The following is a 23111-nucleotide window of genomic DNA, read 5'->3' on the forward strand; positions in this document are numbered from 1 at the left end:
GCTTTATGAAAGTGCCATGCTTTTCTTTGTCTAAAACTAAGTTAGGCTTTTGAAAGCATATTTACCAGAATTCTGGTGTAAAACACCATTAATGTTGCCAAAAAATTGTGACTTTTGTCATTTTCACTCTAGTTTGCATTTCTGGGGTGGAATACCAAATGTTGTGGCAAAAGTTCCCCCATAAATGGTACTCTAGTCCATGATTGAAGTGACATTGCTGGTGAGGCGTACATAATTACATGCCACTGATAAGTTGTACAATATTCAGTAAAGTGAATCTGTCAGCAGGTTTTTGATACCTCATCTGAGAACAGCATGATGTAGGCAAAGAGACCCTGGATGCAACCATGTATCACTTAGATTTCTGACACAATCAGAGCTTTTAAATTTATCTATGTAGCATAGCAGAGAAAGCTGGCCAGGCTCTCTATATGCAGTGTCTATAGACAGTGAGCTACTTATCCCAAGAGAGGGCATACCGGATTAGGGCTGTTGTAGTATGCGCAATTATAAGGTCCTGGTGCTAAAACAATCATTGTAAACAACAGCTCAGACCTTGATAAGAGAGGCATTGTTGAAATCTGTGTGTTAACCCCCTGCAGCATTCAGTCTTCAAATTACATAGCAATAATTTGCTGACAGATTCCCTTTAAGAAGTGTGTGCCTTTTAATGAATTAGACGCATCTTATTCCTGTGCCATAAAGAATGTGGTACAGAAATAGTACAGGTTTTTCCTTGAATTAATCTAGTGACTGAGAAAGATTTAGCAAGGATGGTATCTAATGATATAAGGGGTCTACAGTATGTAAAGTGTGGCTGGTAGCAGTGGGATACGACCTCTTTAAAGCTTGATAGTGATGACATCTGGGTTGCAAATTTTAAGTCTGTGTCTGCCATTTTGGTGTCCTTGCCTGATGCTGTCATAGTCCTTAGACTTTGGACCCAAATATATGTCTCTGCCCATATGTTTAATATTAGGAGATCAGGATGGCTGTGCCATTCGGTAGCCATCCATGGGTGATACCATATAATTTAGAAAATAGAATAGCTTCGGCACACCAATAATGAAAAAGGAAATAGTCTGATCAGCAACTCTCGTTATTTATTGGTCAGGTAAATATAACAAAGAAAAATGTCCAACGTAGCGACGCTTCAGGGGTTTTTCTCAAGGACAATTGGTCTATAGAGGTACGTGTACAATTCTCAGGAGGTATATATTTAACCTTGATTATATACCAAAGGAATAGATAAAGAGAGGTTTGAAGCTCGACGAAGTCCAAAGTAACTTAATGGCCCATGAACCATCCAAAACAGATGATGGAGTGTAAGTCATTAATGGGTGGATAAGTGAAGGTGGTCACTAGGTTATGTATCAATGGCTAGGTCCAGTAGTCGCGTAAGCTATCTCCACAGTTAATAGGTAGCATGCGAGTGAATATTTTATTATCTGCCATATGGCGTATTTATTTCAGGAGCAGAGGTAGCTGCAGGAAAATATATGGCCTGTAATTGGTATATGGATAACTAGAAGGATCCCCCAAATATGGGTAGATTTTGGCTGTGGTGAGCCTGTGTTAGCATGGAGAAAGAAATTGGGCCTTACCTATTCCTTAAGTATATAATCAAGGTTTAACATATACCTCCTGTGGACATTTTTCTTTGTTATATATACCTGACCAATAAATATCGAGAGTTGCCGATCACAGACTATTTCCTTTTTCATTATTGGTGTGCCGAAGCTATTCTATTTTCTAATACTATTTTTTTGCTCTTTTGATAGTTGAGCCAGGTCTTACATACAGATACAGTATAATCTACCTGCCATAACTGTGCTCATTTATACAAAGCTACACTAAGGCTGTTTTCACACCTCCGGTTTTTCCTGTGCGGCACAATACGGCACTTTGCAGGAAAAACGCAACCGTTTTTTTTTTTGCTGCCGGTTGTGTATTTCCTGCATAGACTTTAATTAGTGCCACATTGTGCCGCATGGGCTTGCATTCCGTCCGTTTTTGCCGCATGCGGCAGATTTAGCCGATGCGGCGGCCGGATGGAACGTTGCCTGGCACGTTTTTTTGTGCGGCAAAAAAACGCATTGCACCGCATCCTGCTGATGCGGCGCATTTTTCAATGCATGCCTATGGACGCCGGATGCAGCGCGATGCGGCAAACACCGGACGGGCCGCATTTAAAAAACTTATTAAAAGGATGCGGCTTTTTCGCCGCATCTGTTGCATAGGTTTTAGAGCCGGACTGGCCGGCTCTGCACCTACCGGATGTGTGAAAGCAGCCTAACTCTGAAACAGTATTTAGTAACTGTGTGCCTAAGTACGGCAGAAACTTTCTATTGTAAGTGGTTAGAAAAAATCTATTCATGCTTTCTACTTCTCACAGGAAGACATTAACCCAAGACGAAATGAAAAGATGAGAAGTTGTGAGTTTCCACTACAAAAGCCACAACCAATTTCTATTTGAGGTTTGCGTTACCTTATATGTGCTTGTCCACTGTTAACAAGAAATTTCCACTTTTGAGGGGCTTCATATGGGTGGGGGAACTTATCATACCTAAATCTGGAAAATGCCACTTCCTTCTAACGCCCTATAAGTATGTCAGAGCGAGTAGGATATGTCATCATTAGAACTCAGGACCCCCATCTATTCCTGTCTTTGCTATCAGGCTGAAGGATGAAGTTATATCATATTCCTCTTCTCACTTTCATTGGACTTGTTCTGTCGGCAACACAAAGTCATGGTGAGTGTTTTGAAGATGCATACAACATTTTGATTACTAGGGTTCTCTCCTCCCCCCACTATATTGGATTAGTGCAGTCAGACCAATGATATATAATGGGGCAGTGCTGATATGCGTTTTTTTTCTCATACTGATCCGGCATGAATAAAAAACACAGCGTACTGCGATTTGCCCCCAAATTGGATGCCACTAAAGGCGGCGTTACATGGTACGATTTATCTGACGATATGTCGTCGGGGTCACGGATTCCGTGACGCACTTCCGTCATCGTTAGCGACGTTGTTGCGTGTGACACCTACGTGCGACTCCGAACGATCGCAAATAGGGTGAAAATCGTTGATCGTTGACACGTCGTTCACTTTCAAAATATTGCTCATCGTTTGGATCGCAGCAGACATATTGCTACATTTGACACCCTGCCAACGACAAACAACATCCACATGACCGCCTTGGTCAAACAATATATCGCTGAACGATTTTGCGTCGCTTGTGAGATCGTTACGTGTGACCACTAATAAACGACCTATGTGCGATCTCGGTAAATCGTAACTACGATCTGGGCATGTCACATTGCTAATGAGATCGTCAGATAAATCGTAGCATTTAAAGCGGCCTTTACCTATTCAAGTCTGTGGGTGCATGGAAAACATTGAGCTACACTCAGATGTCATCAGAGTGCAGTCCAATTTCTGCAGACACACAATGAAGAAGATGGAGAATTTCCGTCTCCATCTTCCCTTCACTGTGGGCTCTGATTCTTGCATCCAAGAGCCTCGGATCAAATGTCATTGCCATAATCCACCCGATTCTCTCAGATGAGAAGATCTTCAGTCGTGTGACCTTGATCTTAACGCTCATGTGGTATTGTTAATCATGATTAATCCTCACATGAAAACTCACAAGGCTCTGCCCATACCCAGAGTTATGTTACTATGTTTCTCTTCCCTGTTTTGACATATCCAGATGGCATTGTTCCTTCCAGAATGATATCATTATATTAAAGCAACCCAAAGAGTGATCATTTATGCAATGAATATTACATGTTATTTAAAAACATTAATCTTTTCTATATGACAAGTCTAGGGTGCCATACAGTATGGAATAATTAGCCAAGGCTGGTGGCTTCTATAAAACTCAATGGATAGATAACCAACACGTATTTCAAATGCGAAGCTATAGATAAAATAGAATAATAGATATAGTGTCTTACCTGTTGCACAGTTGTTGTTTTTACCCTATTGTACGTTATAGTAATATACTCATAATCTACATAACAAAGTCCCGTTTCTGGACCATGGACTTATTTCTCCCTGCTGTCAGGATACGTTCCTACGATCAGTGTTACTCGTGTTTTTGATGCTTCGTATTTTCGCTGCATCTGAAACGCTGCGTTTCTATACTACAAGCACAGAGGATGGGATTAATAGAAATCTCATGTCCACCGTGCTTCTATTTGGTACTTCATTGAATAATGGTTCAATGAACATCTTGAAATATAAATTTACGGCTGTCTGAAATTCCCATTAGTGGAAAAGTTGTGCAGAATCCAGCTAGTGGTAATCTGTGATCTGTAGAAATCATACAAGAAAGATATAACTTCAATAATGGCATGCAACATCCATCATGTCACTATCCCACCATATGAATAATGGACCAGCATTTTATCCTACAATTTCTCCGGATAAACACATTTGTGATATATGAGGTGCTTAAAAAAAGGTTTTGATCTGGTTAGGTTTGGTATTATGGTTGTGGTGTGGTCTGCAATTTACTGGCAAATTGCTGCCTTTATTAAGGATGACGTATAGGGTTACTCTTTATACAGTAACTTAGTGACCGATTCATGTCATCCCTTCTCCAACTCCTAGCTCTGCTGTATGGGTGCTTTCAATCATGTGTTACTCAGTAAGTGGCATATGCGTAGTTTTACTTTTCTTTGGATCCCAAATCATTAAATTATAATTGTATATGGTTGACAGGTCTCCTTTACATTACTAAGTTTGTGTTTGCCTGAAAGGGGTTGAATACAGTCCTTGGAGACCTAAGTCTTTTTAGGACAGTTGGAGGCTTTGGAGAACTTTCAATGAGCCACCAGTGGAATCACCATGAATTAATTGACTGTGAATCGATTCAATGCAAGTCTAATTTTTGGGACGCCGGAGAATTAACATTTCAATATGTTCATCTGTGACTATACTGTACATGTGGTTCTGAGAGCCGCAGCCAATACCATGTTTTAGGCCGGACTCGCATCACCTGGCACGGCCACACACTATTCGGACTTGAGTGTCTCAACTGCATAGAAATACATACAGCTGACCTGCTGCTCTCAGGATCGGTTCGGCTACATGTATTTCTGTGCAGCTGAGACGGTCATGTTCGGAGAGTGTGTGACCATGCCGGGTGATGTGATGCGAGACTCACGCGAGTCTCTCGCAAGTTTGGCTCCAACCTTATAGTCATAACGTATTCCAGCTCATCGCGATACACTGGCTTTTCCACCCAATAGATGAGCCAGTATTTCTGTGTCAGCAGTGAAGGACATACATTGTTAAAGGCGGCATTACATGCTACGATTTATCTGACGATATGTCGTCGGGGTCACGGATTCCGTGATGCACATCCGGTATCGTTAGCAATGTCGTTGTGTGTGACACCTACGTGCGACTCTGAACGATCGCAAATAGGTTGAAAATCGTTGATCGTTTACACGTCGTTCACTCTCAAAATATTGTTCATCGTTTGGAACGCAGCAGACATTTTGGTGCGTTTGACACCCTGTCAACGACGAACAACATCCACACGACCGCCTTGGTCAAACAATATATCGCTGAACGATTTTGCGTCGCTTGTGAGATCATTACGTGTGAGCGCTAATAAACGACCTATGTGCGATCTCGGCAAATCGTAACTACGATCTGGGCGTGTCACATCGCTACTGAGATCATCAGATAAATCGTAGCGTGTAATGGGGCCTTAAGGCTGCATCCCCCTCCTCATTATTACCCTATTCCAATATATTTTAATACATGTAAATGACTTTAAGGTAAACCATCATCAATGAGCAGCAGTTGTCTGCTCTCTATTCTACTTCATTTATCTGACACATCCAACGCCTGGACATCAGGAAGGACGTTGTCAAGGGAGAAGAAAATATTTGTAGACAAGCGACACTGTCATGTCACAAGGTGTAAATTGAAATCACCATGTGTTTTGTAACAAGAAACTGATTCAATTTTTGCATTATGACATAAGGAGGAAATGCCTCTATGTAGACTTGTCTGACTTAACCAGATGTTCTGTGAGACTACCCAAGATACTCTCATCGGTTCCTTATTTAATACGTTTCTTAGTCAAGTAAAGTTTAACCAACAAGAAGGGTTTTGGCAATTCCAGAAAAAAGGAAGTGAGGAAGAATTCACTAATTTCCTAAACAAATCAAGGGGTAATCAAAGCACAAGATTAATGCCATAGTGGTATTATACAGCTTTGATGTCCTTTCGATAGGGAATCTCTAAAAGATGGCAAGAAAGCACGGCTCTGCAACACTTGAATGCTCTGTTCAGCTTTTGCATTGGCCAGATGATTGGCCCAATACAGTCAGAATCTGAGCATGCAGCTCCCGAAAAAGCAGAGTGGAGCCAATATCATGGTTAATGCAGTAATGTATGAAAGCACAGACATGAAAATTTCTCTGTTCCAGCAAAACCATATTTACACTGTCTTTGTAGAGATGTCTTCCACATTGACTTCTTCAGGCCATTTCACCACCACAGGACTGAAAAATCCTGTGAAAGTCTCCTTTGTTTCCTCTTTCTCACTCTCTCTTTCTACATGTCTTTGTTCACACACTTGCACTTCAGCCCCAAAGCCCTACTGAAGCTTACTCACTCACAATATATGCTATTTACATCATCTAGCCTTTCATTCATTAGCTACTTAAGGTGGTAGACACCACTGTCCTGGTGATCAGATTCTCCTTAAGAACGTCTTTACACGTAAGTGATTTCTTTCATATGCAAATGCACAAATAGCACTTATAAAAAAAATTACATCTGATCAAGCCCTAAGGGTGAGCTTCTTCTTGACCTTCCTTACAACTACATCTCTCTGTCACTGAAACATCACTGCAAGCCATAATATTTCCATAGTTTTTTGTCACCATAGGTGCAACACTCTCCTTTTGGGCTAGCAAAACTCATAGAAGCAATTTCTCCTCCATAACCTCGTACGTCACACCACATTCAAATGTGTTTTCCGCTCATTACAAATCATGAACTGTATCAATTAGCATAGATCCTACCCACTCCACATACCCTCTGCCTTGTGGCGTAACAAGACTCCGTTGGGCTCATGGGCAAAGTTTCGGCTTGGGCCCCAAAGTCTGATGTATTGCCTTTGCAGCATTCTAAATCCTATAAAGACATAAGAGTTGGTCCCCCTTCATTATTTAGTAATGTCCCCTATGCTATACTAATGTGCCTCATCCTGGTTCACTTCCTGGTTAACTTGTCCCCCATCCTGGTAAATATGTCAACCATCCTGGTATATAAGTGTTTTTTTCCTGGTATATATGTCCCACATCCTGGTATACATTATATCTTCACCATCCTGGTATATAAGTCACAATTCTGATATATATGTACTCATCTTGGGCCCATCTTGCTATATATGACCTTATGCTAGGCTCATCAGGGTATATATTTAGCCCATCCTGGTATATACAGTATGTCCTGATCCTGGCCCCATCCTGGTATATATGGTCCCCATTCTGGTATGTATGGTCCCCATCCTTGGTCCACCCTAGCATATATGCCCTTATCATAGGATCCTTCCTAGTATATACAGCCCTTGGTCTGTCTAATGCATAAAAAACCCATTCTACTCATCTTCCTCTGCTCCCATGCCATACGGAGTTCTCTGTAGCCAACATCACTGTCATGTGTCCCCAGTCATGGTACCGCCGACGTCAGCTGCCAGCCACTGTTTGGCCAGTAGCTTGTATTGGTGTGCAGGGATCAGAGGGGTTTCTGTGCTGCAATGCATTTCATCTGGATGTGCGCCCTCGAACGCACAACCAGCTAAAAAAGGTGCTTCAGGCCCGGTTGCGGTAGCGACCTCTGCGACTGCGATTGTTATGCCCTGGCCTCTGCAACTGATCACACGTGGGGATAAACCATCCCCTACTTGACTTAAGGCTACTTTACACACTGCGATATCGGTCCCGATATCGCTAGTGTGGGTACCCGCCCCCATCTGTTGCGTGACACGGGCAAATCGCTGCCCGTGCCGCACAACATCGCCCAGACCTGTCACACATACTTACCTGCCCGGCGACGTCGCTGTGACCGGCGAACTGCCTCCTTTCTAAGGGGGCGGTCCGTGCGGCGTCACAGCGACGTCATTGAGCGGTCGCCCAATAGCAGCAGAGGGACGGAGCTGAGCGGGACGTAACATCCCGCCCACCTCCTTCCTTCCGCATAGCGGCCGGGAGGCAGGTAAGGAGAGCTTCCTCGTTCCTGCGGCGTCACACATAGCGATGTGTGCTGCCGCAGGAGCGACGAACTACATCGTTACTGCTGCAGTAACGATAATCGAGAATGGACCCCCATGTCACCGATGAGCGATTTTGCACGTTTTTGCAACGATGCAATATCGCTCATCGGTGTCACACACAGCAACATCACTAATGCGGCCGGATGTGCATCACAAATTCCGTGACCCCAACGACTCCGCATTAGCGATGTCGCAGCGTGTAAAGCCCCCTTTAGAGGTACTTCACACACAGCGAGATCGCTACTGAGATCGCTGCTGAGTCACGTTTTTTGTGACCTCATTAGCGATCTCGCTGTGTGTGACACTGAGCAGCGATCTGGCCCCTGCTGTGAGATCGCTGCTCGTTACACACAGTGCTGGTTCGTTTTTTTATTGTTGCTCTCCCGCTGATAAGCACACATCGCTTTGTGTGACAGCGAGAGAGCAACAATCCTGAATGTGAAGGGAGCAGGAGCCGGCGTCTGACAGCCTGCGGTAAGCTGTAACCAAGGTAAACATTGGGTAACCAAGGTGGTTACCCGAAATTTACCTTCGTTACCAGCCTCCGCAGCTCTCACGCTGCCAGTGCCGGCTCCCTGCTCCCTGCACACGCTAAGTTAAGCGGTGTGAGCTGGTAACTAAGGTAAACATCGGGTAACCATACCCGATGTTTACCTTAAGGGGACTTTACACGCTGCGACATCGCTAATGCGGAGTCGTTGGGGTTACGGAATTTGTGACGCACATCCGGCCGCATTAGCGATGTTGCTGCGTGTGACACCGATGAGCGATTTTGCATCGTTGCAATAACGTGCAAAATCGCTCATTGGTGACATGGGGGTCCATTCTCGATTATCGTTACTGCAGCAGTAACGATGTAGTTCGTCGCTCCTGCGGCAGCACACATCGCTATGTGTGACACCGCAGGAACCTCTCCTTACCTGCCTCCCGGCCACTATGCGGAAGGAAGGAGGTGGGCGGGATGTTACGTCTCGCTCATCTCCGCCCCTCCGCTGCTATTGGGCGGTCGCTCAGTGACGTCGCTGTGATGCCGCACGGACCGCCCCCTTAGAAAGGAGGCGGTTCGCCGGTCACAGCGACGTCGCCGGGCAGATAAGTATGTGTAACGGGTCTGGGCGATGTTGTGCGGCACGGGCAGCGATTTGCCCGTGTCGCGCAACAGATGGGGGCGGGTACCCACACTAGCGATATCGGGACCGATATCGCAGTGTGTAAAGTAGCCTTTAGTTACCAGTGTCCGCAGCTTCCAGACGCCGGCTCCGTGCAAGCGCAGCGTCACTTGCACGTCGCTGCTGGCTGGGGGCTGGTCACTGGTCGCTGGTGAGATCTGCCTGTTTGACAGCTCACCAGCGACCATGTAGCGATGCAGCAGCGATCCTGACCAGGTCAGATCGCTGGTCGGATCGCTGCTGCATCGCTAAAGTGTGAAGGTACCCTTAGGCCAGACACTCTCAATCCTTTTTTACTGCAATCATCAACACATTTAACGTCTCACTTAGCAAGTGTGTGGCGCCCCTGACCTGGTCAGGCACCACTGAGTACTGCACCCATGCTGGGGACAGTACAATACAGGTAATCCAGAAGGCTGACCGAGGTGTGACTACACAGGCGCATAGTGATCAGGTCTCACACATGTACCTATGAGAGGACCCCTGGGGATCCCAGGAGGGGGAAAAGCCTTCACCTTCACTGGAATAGTGGAGGGGGCCAAAAGCCTCCATCTCCTCTCAAGGGGTGTGGTAAGAGAGCCTGGTTGCTAGGTGGCGTAGGCAAGAACAGGAGAGGAGGAGCAGTGAGCCGGTTCAGTGCAGAGTCCAGGGAGCTCCGAGGAGAGCTGACCCCTTCCCCTGGGCTGTTGCAGTCTGACAGCGTCCGCGCAGTGGCTACCGACGGGGGAGAACGGTCACCTAGGAGGGCTACCCGAAACCCATCTCCAGCTAGAGAGAGAGCACAGAGTGGGAAGTAAGGAGACTGCTAGGGAGAACCAGGCCCAAACGGGCGGCAGATCCCGGAGCGGGGATAGATCCACCTTTCCCTGCTAAACCTGCCGGTGTGGGGCCCTCAAAGCCCACACCACAACACCTAAAAGCCGCAGCCACGTAGCCACAGTTAGGGCCCACAGTTCACAGGAGGCAAGCAGCTGGAGTCATCTGGCCCAGGCAACAAGCAAACGGCAAACGAAGGGGAGAGAGGCTTCAGCAACTTCCCTGGGTGACCCCCATAGGGACTAAAAGTCGGGGTTACCCCAAACCACCAAGGGCTAAGGAAGGCGAGTTGGTAGTCACCATCAGAAGTCAGCCTGAAGGATACCTGGTTCCCGCCTGGTTCATCCCAGCTACGCCCGGGTTACTCACCCTGCCACCTGAAGTGAGTAAAACCCCTGAAAGACATCCTGCGTGTGTGGAGTTATTCTGCGCCTTGTGGTACTACGCACCTACACAGGGCCCTGGGGCTTGCCTCACTCTCAGGAGGCTATTCCAACTAACTGCACTTACCATCAGCCCCAGGCGTCCCTCAACCTGCAGTGGCGGTCCCCACTGACCGCAATACTGAGAGTGGCGTCACGACAGATAGAAGATCTCCTACCAGTGACAAGATCTAGCAGAGTGGAGTCCCTGAAGGTAATGCACCGACACAGCGTTCTCGGGTCTTCACATCTGGCGTCACGAACAGGATAAGGACTAGACCTGTCTAGACAGGTGACCATGTGCCTGGGCGGTCCGCTTGAAAAATTGGAAGCGCCGCCATATTGCCACCATGAAAAGCGCGCTGAAAAACAACAGCAGCCCGCGCTGGGAGAAGTTACCGCCCACGAAGAGGTGTGGCTACCCAGAGATCCCCTGCAGAGTTCTGACCTCGCTTGTGAAGAGAGCGGAAGCGTCCAGAGACGGCGGAACGGAAAGGAAGCCAGCAGCTTGTTGCTAGAGAAAATGGCGTCTGAATGCAGAGACCCAGAGCCAGGCTCCGCTGCCTGGTGGTGTCGGGAGCTCGCCGAGTTCTGCGATCAACTGGAGGCCAGGGTCGGAAGGCTGATTAGAGAGGGACGGACGGAGTTTCTGTGGATGACCGCGGCGGTTCAGGCCTATGAGGGGAGAGCCGCGCGCCGAGTGCCAGACCGGGCGGTGACGACTCAGACCCCGATGCTGCCACCGATGGGTGAGTCCAGTGATGCCCCTGCCGGCGCGAGTGCCCCGACCCCTGCTACCACGCCCGCAGTCCATGAAGAGGCGCCCGGCGCGGCGACGCTGAGCCAGGCCGCAACCACGCCAGGTGCGGCCCGCCAAGCCCCGGCCGCCGCAGCGATGCCCTGCCCGGCCCACCAAGACCCGGTCCCTGCAGCAACGCCCAGTCCGGCCCGCAGAGAACCGGCAGCCACCGCGACCCTCATCCACGCCGCAGGTGTGACGCTGACCCAGGCCGCCGCCTTGCTAGGCCCGGCCCGCCGAGACCCCACCGCAGCAGCAACGCTCGTCCGCGCCGCAAGTGAGGTGCTGAACCGGGCCGCAGCCCCGTCAGGTGCGGCCCGCCAAGCTCCGATCGAGGCAGCGACGCCCAGCCCAGCCTGCAAAGACCCCATCGCAGCTGCGACGCCGATCCAAGCTGCGCCAGAAACGCCCATCCAGGCCGCCGCCATGCCAGGCGCGGCCCGCCAAGACCAGGCCGCCGCCATATCGGGCGCGGCCCGCCGAGACAAGATTGCATCACCATTTTCCCCGGCCTGCAAGGCCAGAGCAGACACTGCTCCCCAGTCCAAGGAGGTCCCTGCTAGGAAGCCCACGCTGGGGGAGGACCCTGCATACTGGCAGCTGAAGGCTGACATGGAGGCCAAGTTCCCACAGGAGATGGTGGATCAGTACATGCTCCCTCCGCACACCCCCAAGAGGATTCCGGCAACCCCTGCAGCAACCACGCCAAAGAGTCCCCCGCCTGGGCCTGCTGAAGAAAGTCCATCCCCAGCACTGCCACCACCGGAGTGCTCAGAAGAACTAAGGGGGAGGGGAGGCCAGGAAGCTGAGGAGCTGACTCAGGAGCCACCAGCAGTGGATCCATACCCCGAGCCAGAAATGCTGCCATATTCCCGCTGGGACGAGGAAGACCTAACACCGTCTGTTGAAGAAGAGTTGCCCAAAAGCCTCACCTGGGAGCTGGTAAGCTGTACCTCGCAGAATCCAGTCCGCAAGACACGGCGCCGTAGCAGAACCCAGTCTTTCCCTGCACCGCCATCCCCAGAGCAGAGAGAAGTCACGGCCCGAGACCTAGAAGAAAAACGGTTCCTGAGAAGAGCCAAAGCACAGGTCAGAGGACCCCTTTGTAGAGGAGTTGTGGAAGACTTTAACTTGAAGAGCGGATATGGCTTTATAGTGGCACCAGGTATAAAGGAAGGTATCTTCGTCAATAGAAGAGATGTGGGAGCTCATTTGCCCAGAGGACACCCTGGCAGAAACTTAAAGATGGGAGACTCCGTACAATTTACCATGCATCAAGGAGAAAGAGGGTGGTATGCGCTAGATGTAGCACCATGTCCTAAAGAAGAAGACAGGAAAGACAGCGATAAAGAAAGAAAAGACAAAGAACCCACTGATGAGACTACCACAGATGAAGAAAGAGGTCAAGGAAGCAACAGGTGCCGCAGCCCTACAGGCCCAAGCCCTGGTGAGGAGGAGTCTGCATAAAGTTCATGTAAAGTAAAGCAAGTTGCCAGTTTTGAAGTTTTGCAACGTTACTGTTTAAGAGATGTGCCCACATAAACTGATGTGAGAAATGAACCTTAAGGCTATGAACTGGCTATAGCCACAAACTCTCGCAGTGTAAATAGTTACACCAGAGGGCACCACCACCACCAGAGTCAGCCTGTTTAGGGGCTTGGCTCGTCTGCAACCAGGGAGCCCGTCCGTATATAGGGCCTTGGCTTACCTGCAACCAGAGAGCATGCCTGTTTATGGGGCCTGGCTCTCCACCACAAAGAGGGTACCTGGTCAGCACCAACTGTGGAGGCCGCCTCTACATCCTGCCAGAAGAGGCTGAAGGCGCGGATCCACCAGGCCAGGTATACCCTGAAGACCACCAGACCATGAAAGCCGCCTCTACATCCTGCCAGAAGTGGCTGAAGGCGCGGCCAACGTGAGAGGGTTTTGGGTGGGTTAACGGACTTGTGGGTGGAGGGTGGTGATGTATGGTACCTGGTGGTTTTAAATGTTTTACCATGTTTTTACTGTTTTATGCATTTTAAAATGTTGTCTTGCAGCCCGAGGACGTGCTGGTGATAACTAAGGGGGAATGTGGCGCCCCTGACCTGGTCAGGCACCACTGAGTACTGCACCCATGCTGGGGACAGTACAATACAGGTAATCCAGAAGGCTGACCGAGGTGTGACTACACAGGCGCATAGTGATCAGGTCTCACACATGTACCTATGAGAGGACCCCTGGGGATCCCAGGAGGGGGAAAAGCCTTCACCTTCACTGGAATAGTGGAGGGGGCCAAAAGCCTCCATCTCCTCTCAAGGGGTGTGGTAAGAGAGCCTGGTTGCTAGGTGGCGTAGGCAAGAACAGGAGAGGAGGAGCAGTGAGCCGGTTCAGTGCAGAGTCCAGGGAGCTCCGAGGAGAGCTGACCCCTTCCCCTGGGCTGTTGCAGTCTGACAGCGTCCGCGCAGTGGCTACCGACGGGGGAGAACGGTCACCTAGGAGGGCTACCCGAAACCCATCTCCAGCTAGAGAGAGAGCACAGAGTGGGAAGTAAGGAGACTGCTAGGGAGAACCAGGCCCAAACGGGCGGCAGATCCCGGAGCGGGGATAGATCCACCTTTCCCTGCTAAACCTGCCGGTGTGGGGCCCTCAAAGCCCACACCACAACACCTAAAAGCCGCAGCCACGTAGCCACAGTTAGGGCCCACAGTTCACAGGAGGCAAGCAGCTGGAGTGATCTGGCCCAGGCAACAAGCAAACGGCAAACGAAGGGGAGAGAGGCTTCAGCAACTTCCCTGGGTGACCCCCATAGGGACTAAAAGTCGGGGTTACCCCAAACCACCAAGGGCTAAGGAAGGCGAGTTGGTAGTCACCATCAGAAGTCAGCCTGAAGGATACCTGGTTCCCGCCTGGTTCATCCCAGCTACGCCCGGGTTACTCACCCTGCCACCTGAAGTGAGTAAAACCCCTGAAAGACATCCTGCGTGTGTGGAGTTATTCTGCGCCTTGTGGTACTACGCACCTACACAGGGCCCTGGGGCTTGCCTCACTCTCAGGAGGCTATTCCAACTAACTGCACTTACCATCAGCCCCAGGCGTCCCTCAACCTGCAGTGGCGGTCCCCACTGACCGCAATACTGAGAGTGGCGTCACGACAGATAGAAGATCTCCTACCAGTGACAAGATCTAGCAGAGTGGAGTCCCTGAAGGTAATGCACCGACACAGCGTTCTCGGGTCTTCACAAGTGCAGGATAGGCATGAGTAAGCACTTTCCATTGAAACACAGCACATAAAGATTGCAATGATGAAGATGAACAGACAATAAACCATATAGGAGAGCACTCATCATAAGTTCAGGTGAGATAGCTGACGGCCCTTAAGATAAAGGCTCAGACTCTGCTGTAAGCTGGAACAGTTATTTTCAATCTGCTAACAAGCCAGCTGCCCCTTTATTGTTACGACACCTCTACAGCTTTGCCCTTGCATATCTTTATGTTACTTTTAATTATGTGAATTGGAGAATATGAGCTAGAAGATACTGCTTGGATATTGGAACACAGTAAACAAAAAGCGTGATATATTCTGCTTAGTCGCTCCAGTGTGGGCTGGCAGCACTATCATCCCTATATTCTTCAGAGTGTTGAATATGGAACGCATACTGCCCACCTCAATTCTAAAATGATGCATAAGTGGGCTTCAGGAGCTAAGCTCAGCCCAGCCCCATCACACCCAAAAAGCCGAACAGAAATGAATGATACAGTCATACATACAATTATGAGCTTTCACAGTTGTGACTTGTGAGTCTCGCCACGCACTACTCTTGTAGACATGGAAATTGTCACTTGTGGTTGAGAGCAATCTGTGAGTTAAGCACATGACTAGTGAGTGTCTACATAAAGTGTAAACTCGTGACAAAGAGAGTGCAGAAATGAAGTGTGCATGGAAATTACAAGAGGAAAAACTTCTCTTTCACCTCTATTTTACTATTGACTTCCCTAACTTAATGGGGTTGTCCAATTCATGGTATAAATGATTAATGTATGAGTTCAGGGAATCCGATCCCACCAATCTCAAGGCAAGGGTATCCAAAATCTCATGTGTGAATAGATTAGTAGTGAGATTACCACGTTATTCACTGTATATGGGAGTGGTGGTCGCACATGCGCCCTACTGCATTATACACATAGGGGACTTTGGACCTCTCAATTTCAAAATCAGTAGAGGTGTTAGTAGAAAACTCCAGATTTTTCATCTATAATGTGAATGCGAGAAACCCTTTGTCCATCTTCCATCCATGAATGTGTACTGGGGAGTATATACTGTAAATTATATTAGAATCATTTTAATATCAATGCAATACTTTTAAAAGGAACCATACTTTTGACAAACTTTGGAAATTCAATAGTACAGACAAATGTAAGAAACTGTGTAATATTTCTCATCAGAAAAATCATATTCTTTCCACTTAGCAGACAGTTCTATCTCCCTTCCCCCCCCCCCACACACACAACTGTCACCTAAACTTGTCAGCTACTCAGAAAAAACAGCTCAAATAGCCCCTTATACTCCATAGAGGGGTGTGGAGGAACGAGAAGCAGGGAGCGTAAACAGGCAGAGGAAGAAATAAAAAGTGTTGTGAACTTTCTAACAAGTCATTTAACTCACCCCAGAGCTGATTCACAACAAAATGACAGCAAAACTCTCCTGTTTAATGTGCTCTATTCTGTTTCAGTAAAGTAAAAAAATAATGAAATGCAGGAATCCCTCTCTGCATACTGTACTGTGTATGGCAGAGATAACAGCAGCTCATCTGCTCCCACCAGCTCAGAGCGGATTGTAAATTAAAGATTGAGCATGCATAAGAGAAAACTGGTGAAATTATAGGAAACAAGTCATATATTGGCCAGATATAATGTTATTACTGAAATACACACATATAATAGCTTATTTTGAAACATTACCTGAAAATACAGTTACATTTTAAGAAAAAATAATGTGTTTCTTAAACTTTCATATCATTTTATTTCTAGGACTGGAAGTCAATTTTACAGATGTGTATGATTGCTCAGAAGTGCAAACAAGAAAAGTTGATATTAAAATCCTAAAAAGTTACACAATAGAAGCCAACCCTATCGATGCAGTTCTGTAAGTATCCAGGGCAGAATGTTCAAGCCAGTATTGGTTAAAGCAGGGGTGCACAACCTTTTTTGGTCTGAGGGCCACAATGTCATATTGATTGACTTCCAGGGACCACAGTAAAACTAAACAAGGATTACCTTTTCAGAGGTTGTTGGTATGTCAAAAATATATGCCATAAATGTCTAAGAGAAGCAGGTTCCATTGTCAAGACTCCCACATATCTGGAGAATGAAGGACTTATTTTTCCCCAACCAGACCTCTAGAGAGGAGGAGACCTTGCACACATGTATCTCTCTGTATTGGAGACTACCGTATATATGTTGTAATAGGTGGCTCTATTTCACAATTCCCTTACAATGGTATAGTGAGAGCTGCAAGGTCAAGGAACCCCAGTCACTTGATGTATGGGGGAGCCAGAATTGGCTACTAAGTGCTCTATTTGCACTTGCTCCTCTCTGCCCTTGAGTGGTGTGCTACACTTTTCCCTGTGACATGGAAACTACTATACTGTATATAGAAAGTTGAGAGCTACACAAAATGGCATGCCGTCCATATGTGGTTCCACAGGTTTTGCACCACTGGTTTAAAGATTCTAAAATTCAATGAGATTCAATGAAATATTAGTAATGTAACATAACATTGTATTAAAAAGGATTGTGCGGTTTAAACAGATGATGGATTTCTTGCCTCTCATTGACATGACAAAGCCACTGCAACACATACTGTCCCGTTGAGCCCTATTGTGTAGCCTTAGGTAATTTATGAGCCATTACAATATATAGTGGCACCATACTGCATCACAGACTTGTACAATGTGAATGCGCCGGTGTCCATGAAGGGATGCTGACTTCCTCATTGCCCCGTTTGGGTTGCTTCCTCCCCCGTTGCCCTGCGGATTTTCACGTGTGCACCTGTTTCCTTCTTCTCCTATGCACACAGCTCAGGTCTCCCAGGAGTGTGCTTAGGGCTGGGGCACTATTTCCAGGAAATGCCTCTCAGTCTATAGCTAAGAGGCACTATGTATTTAAGGCACCCTCCCATTAGGGGAGGTGGCTGCATAACATCCTCAGTTAGTTTGGCTACCAGTCTGCTAGCTAGTTGTCAGGTCCTGTTATCCCTGTGTCCGTCACCTGTACTTGCCCTCCCATACCTATCTGTCCCTGCCGTGTCCATCGACCCTGTCAGTACCCACCTGCCCGTCTGCCCCAGCCATCTTGCCTGCTCCTGACTGCACCCATGTCATTCTCCTGTCCTGGGGGTCAGCTGTCACAGTCCCGATCACTGCCCTGGGAGTAGTACCTGGTATCCGCCTCGCGGTAGGCACTTAGTTAATCCCCTAACACTAGAGGGTAAGCCCAGGTCGCCCCTGTGGTCCAGTGGGTCCACTAACCCCGCTCACTGCCCCTCCGCCGGCTGTGAGCATTATACTTGTACTTGTCCATAATATTTCCATGTGTCTACCCATTTTCTAAAACTCTGCGGAATGTTTCGGGAGATTTGGCAAGTATTTAATTCTGCACTTGGGAGCACTGACTGGGGTACACTGACATGTTGTATATTCTGTATGATGGGATTTGCTTTACATCTAGTAAAACCTGCAATGAAAAGTTGAGTAGTAATTACATGTGTTTAGTGATCCACCATCAAATACTAATCCTCCTGTCTATACAAATGTCTTTTATTTAAAGGTTTTCTACTAAAAATGGTACAAAGATATGTGCTGACCCCAATGAGGCTTGGGTTAAAGAAGCTATTGTTACACTGGACAAGCAAACTGCAACCCATTCACCTAAAACGGGAGCGAAAAACGGGAGTAAAAGGACAGTAAAGAAGACTGCGAAAAAATCCCCAAAAGCACCAGGGAAGAAAAGTGAAGGAAAGAAGAAGAGAAAGCCCCAGCCAAGAGAGAAAACAGCACCAGTTATGTCCAGAAGGAATATTCTAGCCCCCCGGAGGTTTGCCGGAAAGCCCTGAGGAAGCATTTCCCCAAATATCACTGAAAATAAACTGATAATGGCAACCAAGATTACAGCTCCGTCATTTTTAGCTGATCAATGTATGGGTGTACAGCCACACATATAATAGGAGATGACTGCTATTGTTTTTCTTGAGGAGCAGCAGATTTTTAATTACTGATAAAGAGAATTTCCAAAACACTTTGACCTGCTATAAAGAGCGCCCTCCAGTTTGGAGGACTCACGTATAGTCATTACATGGACAGTACATTGATATGTAGGAGATAAATGTAATGCTTCATTTCTCCTGCGGAGGCACTATAGGGAAATTAAACATATTTTTACTGGTCTATCTGCCCACACATTGAATAGCCTCTGACTCTACACTCTACAAACACACACAATTCCGTCATTGTTTTTTGGGTTTTGTTTATACAATGTTAATTACATGCTAAAAATAACCTAATTACATGATCCTCCAGGTCAGTACTATTATAGAGACCCCTAATGTGTACAGTCTGGTCAAAGTTTATAAAAGTATAAATATATACATATATATATATAGATATCTATCTAGCTATCTATCTAGCTATATATATATATATATATATATATATATATATATATATATATATATATATATATATATATATATATATATATATATATATATATCTATATATATATCTATATATATATCTATCCATCTCTATCTATCTCTATCTTTATCTATATCTATATCTATCTATATATATATATATATATATATATATATATATATATACAGTTTCATTTTTTTACCACTAAAATAAATTATATCTATCTATCTATATATATATATATATATATATATATATATATATATATATATATATATATAATTTTTATGTTTTTTATTTTTTAAAGTCTTTGCCACTGGAACAAAAATCTTGTTTGTATTCACAGAGGTACAGAGTGATACATTCGTATTCACTTTATTCAATACATTTCAATTGCAGCCAAATAAAAACATGGGAAAACGGACAGACACAAGGCAATGTTATACAAGGGAGGTACTAATATCAGAATAGCATAGATGCAAAATGTATAATAGAAATGACATGATCAAGTTAAAGGGAATCCGTCACTAGGTTTTTGCCACCTAATCTGAGAGCAGCATAATGTAGGAACAGAGATTCTGATTCCAGCCATGTGTCACTTACTGAGCTTCTTAGTGTAGTTTTGACAATCTCTTGCTGATTAATCAGTGATTTTATCATTAGAGGACTACTTTGCGTGCTTCCAGGTAGTCCAGCATATTCATGACCTCTGTATAACGCCACCCCCATCACTGATTGGTTGCTTTCTGTGTATGCTGTATATGGGCACAAAGCTGCCAATCAGTGGTGTGGGCGGGGTTATAGAGCTCCACATTCAAATAACTGCTATATCTGCAGCAGAAAAAATATTGATTTTACCAAAATGACAGCAAGCAGCTCAGTAAGTGACACATCACTGGAATCAGGGTTTCTGTCTCTACATTATGCTGCTCTCAGATGGGGGAGCAAAAACTTGGTGACAGTTTCCCTTTAAATATTATCTAGTAGCACTGGTATAATAGGTGCCATGTGCCAATATGTGATTATATTTATTTATCACTAATATTACATGCACATTGCTAAGTACTATCACCCTACACACATTTAATATGACCATGAAATTACTGTTCTATATTTTTCTTCTATGCGCAGGGCACTTTATGTACTTTTGATATTAATGTATCATCCCTGTTTTTATTTGCTTTTAATATAAATGTCTTTGCCTACAGTTATATTATGGATTATATAAAGGCAGTGCTGTGTACCTTTGGGACTATGACATTAGATACATATTTATAGAGGAATGGGAAGAAAAAAAATTCTGGGAGTGCTTCTATAATCAAAATAGGTAAAAAATAATAAATATTGCAAAATTGCAATACCACTTATCACCAACAGAGTGTGCTGCTGAGCACAACCAATTTTATCAATGTCTATTTATATGTTCATGTATTGAATACTCGAGAGACAAAGTCCAGCAGTGATAAAAACTCCACTTAAAAGTGTCATGTGAGGGTGTGCTGCTCCTGTATTTTATCTTTTCTGCCATGTAGAAAAGTTGTTTTAACATGTCATATTGATAATATCATTGATTTGCTGATATGAAGGATTCTCAGCTTTGCTGAGTTGTAAAAATCTGTATATGATATATAATAAATTATTTGTTTCCTATATGTAATACATTAATACATTATTTTTTTTTCTTTCAATGTAATGGCTTTATATTAAAACCAGGTTTCAATGATGATATCCATGGTTCCAGGTTAGACTCATAGTTTATAGCTGTGCAGCCTGATCATTGAATTGCAAGAAGATGGAACCCCTCATAGAAAAAACTGGGTAACATCCCCCCAGGTTAGTCCAGTAACTGAAGTCAGGTATCTATTGGTGTTCATCTGTCATGAAGTTTATACTTCCCAGTCTGAAGGCAGCATTATATAGTGAAAGAGATCCTGATTCCTGCAATGTGTTTCTTACAGAACTTTTAGCTATTCTTTTTTTTTAATCAAAATCACTGTTTTATCTGCTGCGCCTATGCTAGTCTTCTCAGTGATCTGCTATTTCATACAACATAAAAAGCTAAGAGGGAAAGCCACAGTTCAGAGATTATCATAGAGAGGACTAGCAGAGGTGCAGAAAATAAAACCATTACATATCAGGGTCTCTGTCCCTACTTCATGCAGCTCTCAGATGGAGATGGAAAAACCTGAGGTCAGATTCTTTTAAAAGCTAAGGCAAAAAGGAAAGAAAATGTACCGTATTTTTCATTTTATAAGACGCACTGGATTATAAGACGCACCCCAAATTTAGAGACAAAAAAAGGTAAAAAAAAAAATAAAAATGGGGTCCGTGTTTTACTCCGGTGTTGTCTTACCGGAGGGGGTCAGCAGCGGTTGTGGAGCGGGGTCACAGGAGGCAGAGGCTGTGCTAGCAGTGGCGTCGGGTCAGTGGTTTCAGCGACGGGTCAGTGACACCGGCAGGTCGGTGGTATCAGCGGCAGGTCAGTGACAGCGGCGGGTCAGTGGTTTCAGAAGTGGGTCAGTGGTAGCGGGAGCGGTGGGTCAGTGGTGTCAGAGGCGGGTCAGTGACAACGTCAGCGGCGGGTCTGTGACAGCGGTGGGTCAGTGACAGCGGCAAGTCAGTAGTGGAGCAGGCCAGTGCGGGTGGGTGGCCTGCTGGCTGGCACTCTGTGCGGGCGGGCAGCTGTGATTGCCGAAGCGGCGCATACGTAGATGGAGCTCTCATCCAAGAGCCATCATTTGAAACCGGGACCGTGGGCAGACTGGGACACTCATCGCACAGCCAGACACCGCAGTCCACACAGCTAACTGCCCGCACAGAGTGGCAGCCAGCAGGCCGCCCCCCGGCACAGAGAGGCAGCCGGGACAGAGAGGCACAAGGCCTCTGGCACCGACAGGCACCCGGCCTCCTGCTCACAGCGACACGCACTTCGCCGCCTGCACGCAGGCCGCACGCACCCGGCCGCCCGCACACAGACAGCCCCCGCCCCCCAATAGGCTATATTCAAATGTTAAGACGCACCCCCCATTTTCCTCCCAAATTTTTGGGAGGAAAAGTGCGTGTTATAATCCGAAAAATACGGTATATTTTCAGCCTACCGTACTCGATATGTTTTCCTTAATGTTGATAAGACAGTAATATCCTTGTTAGATGCACGAAGAGCACGCCGGCAAGTCCATCCAGTGAGTGGTCAATCAGGAGAAGGAAGAAGGAAACTTTTCAATTCAGCACCAACAGGATTTTTTTTTTTAAATATATTTCCTTTATTTCTCACATATTAAAAAAGATGAAAAAATCCAAACAATAAAAAAAATCACATAAGTCTAACTCAGGTAACGTTACGCGTTTCAGACGTATGGTTTGCCCTTACTCATAGGCATATTTAGATATTACTGAATTGTCCAGATATAGTGTGACGCCCTGACAAAATCAGGGTGTCAAAGATGACTGCATCCATCTTCCAGGTGCAGGATTCCCTCCTCCTTGGCCTTCCAACACAACCCCACACACAGGTACAAACACAAGCCACAAAAGCCTAGTCATCCCCCCAGTACAATAGAGACACACCAGTGGACGGGGCCAGGCAGATGGTGACGCCCACCTAGGGGTCCTGAGGTGTTCGGGGAGGGAACAAGTCAGTCTGAGTCAGACAGAGTTGGAGTTGAGAGGAGACAGTGGAAGTGAGAGCAGTGTAGCGATAGTCGGGGGTTGTAGCTCCCCAACTACCGGACTACCTGAGCTGACTAGGTGGCAAACGGCAGAGCAGGGCCACAGGCGACGGAGATCCGGTTGCGGGAGACCTTAAATGGACCGGGGCAGGGTTATAGCCCGCCGGTGCCGACAGCGGGAATCCGGTCCGGAGGCCATGCACAGTTGGGGTACCTGCACCCCAGGGTGAGGACAGCTGCAAGCACCTTGTCAAT

The 23111-nt window shown here is 46.3% G+C and overlaps 1 protein-coding gene across 1 annotated transcript; it reads left to right on the forward strand.

Annotated features, from left to right (window-relative positions):
* Positions 1-2657: 2657 nt before the first annotated feature.
* LOC142295637 (lymphotactin-like) lies at positions 2658-19106 on the forward strand. Its single transcript, XM_075338737.1, has 3 exons — positions 2658-2753; positions 16526-16640; positions 18323-19106. Exons 1-3 carry the CDS (start codon positions 2687-2689, stop codon positions 18606-18608), a joined length of 468 nt encoding a protein of 155 aa, XP_075194852.1. The 5' UTR covers positions 2658-2686; the 3' UTR covers positions 18609-19106.
* The last annotated feature ends 4005 nt before the right edge of the window (positions 19107-23111 follow it).

The sequence above is a fragment of the Anomaloglossus baeobatrachus genome, chromosome 3 (genome assembly GCF_048569485.1).
Source record: "Anomaloglossus baeobatrachus isolate aAnoBae1 chromosome 3, aAnoBae1.hap1, whole genome shotgun sequence".
Taxonomy (NCBI): domain Eukaryota; kingdom Metazoa; phylum Chordata; class Amphibia; order Anura; family Aromobatidae; genus Anomaloglossus; species Anomaloglossus baeobatrachus.

Bases quoted from the DNA above. Each gene is read 5' to 3' on its own strand.
- LOC142295637 (XM_075338737.1), top strand. From the start codon at position 2,687: ATGAAGTTATATCATATTCCTCTTCTCACTTTCATTGGACTTGTTCTG. The intron at 2,754-16,525 runs GTGAGTGTTTTG...TTTTATTTCTAG, and splicing joins GTCGGCAACACAAAGTCATG to GACTGGAAGTCAATTTTACA. The intron at 16,641-18,322 runs GTAAGTATCCAG...TTTTATTTAAAG, and splicing joins AACCCTATCGATGCAGTTCT to GTTTTCTACTAAAAATGGTA.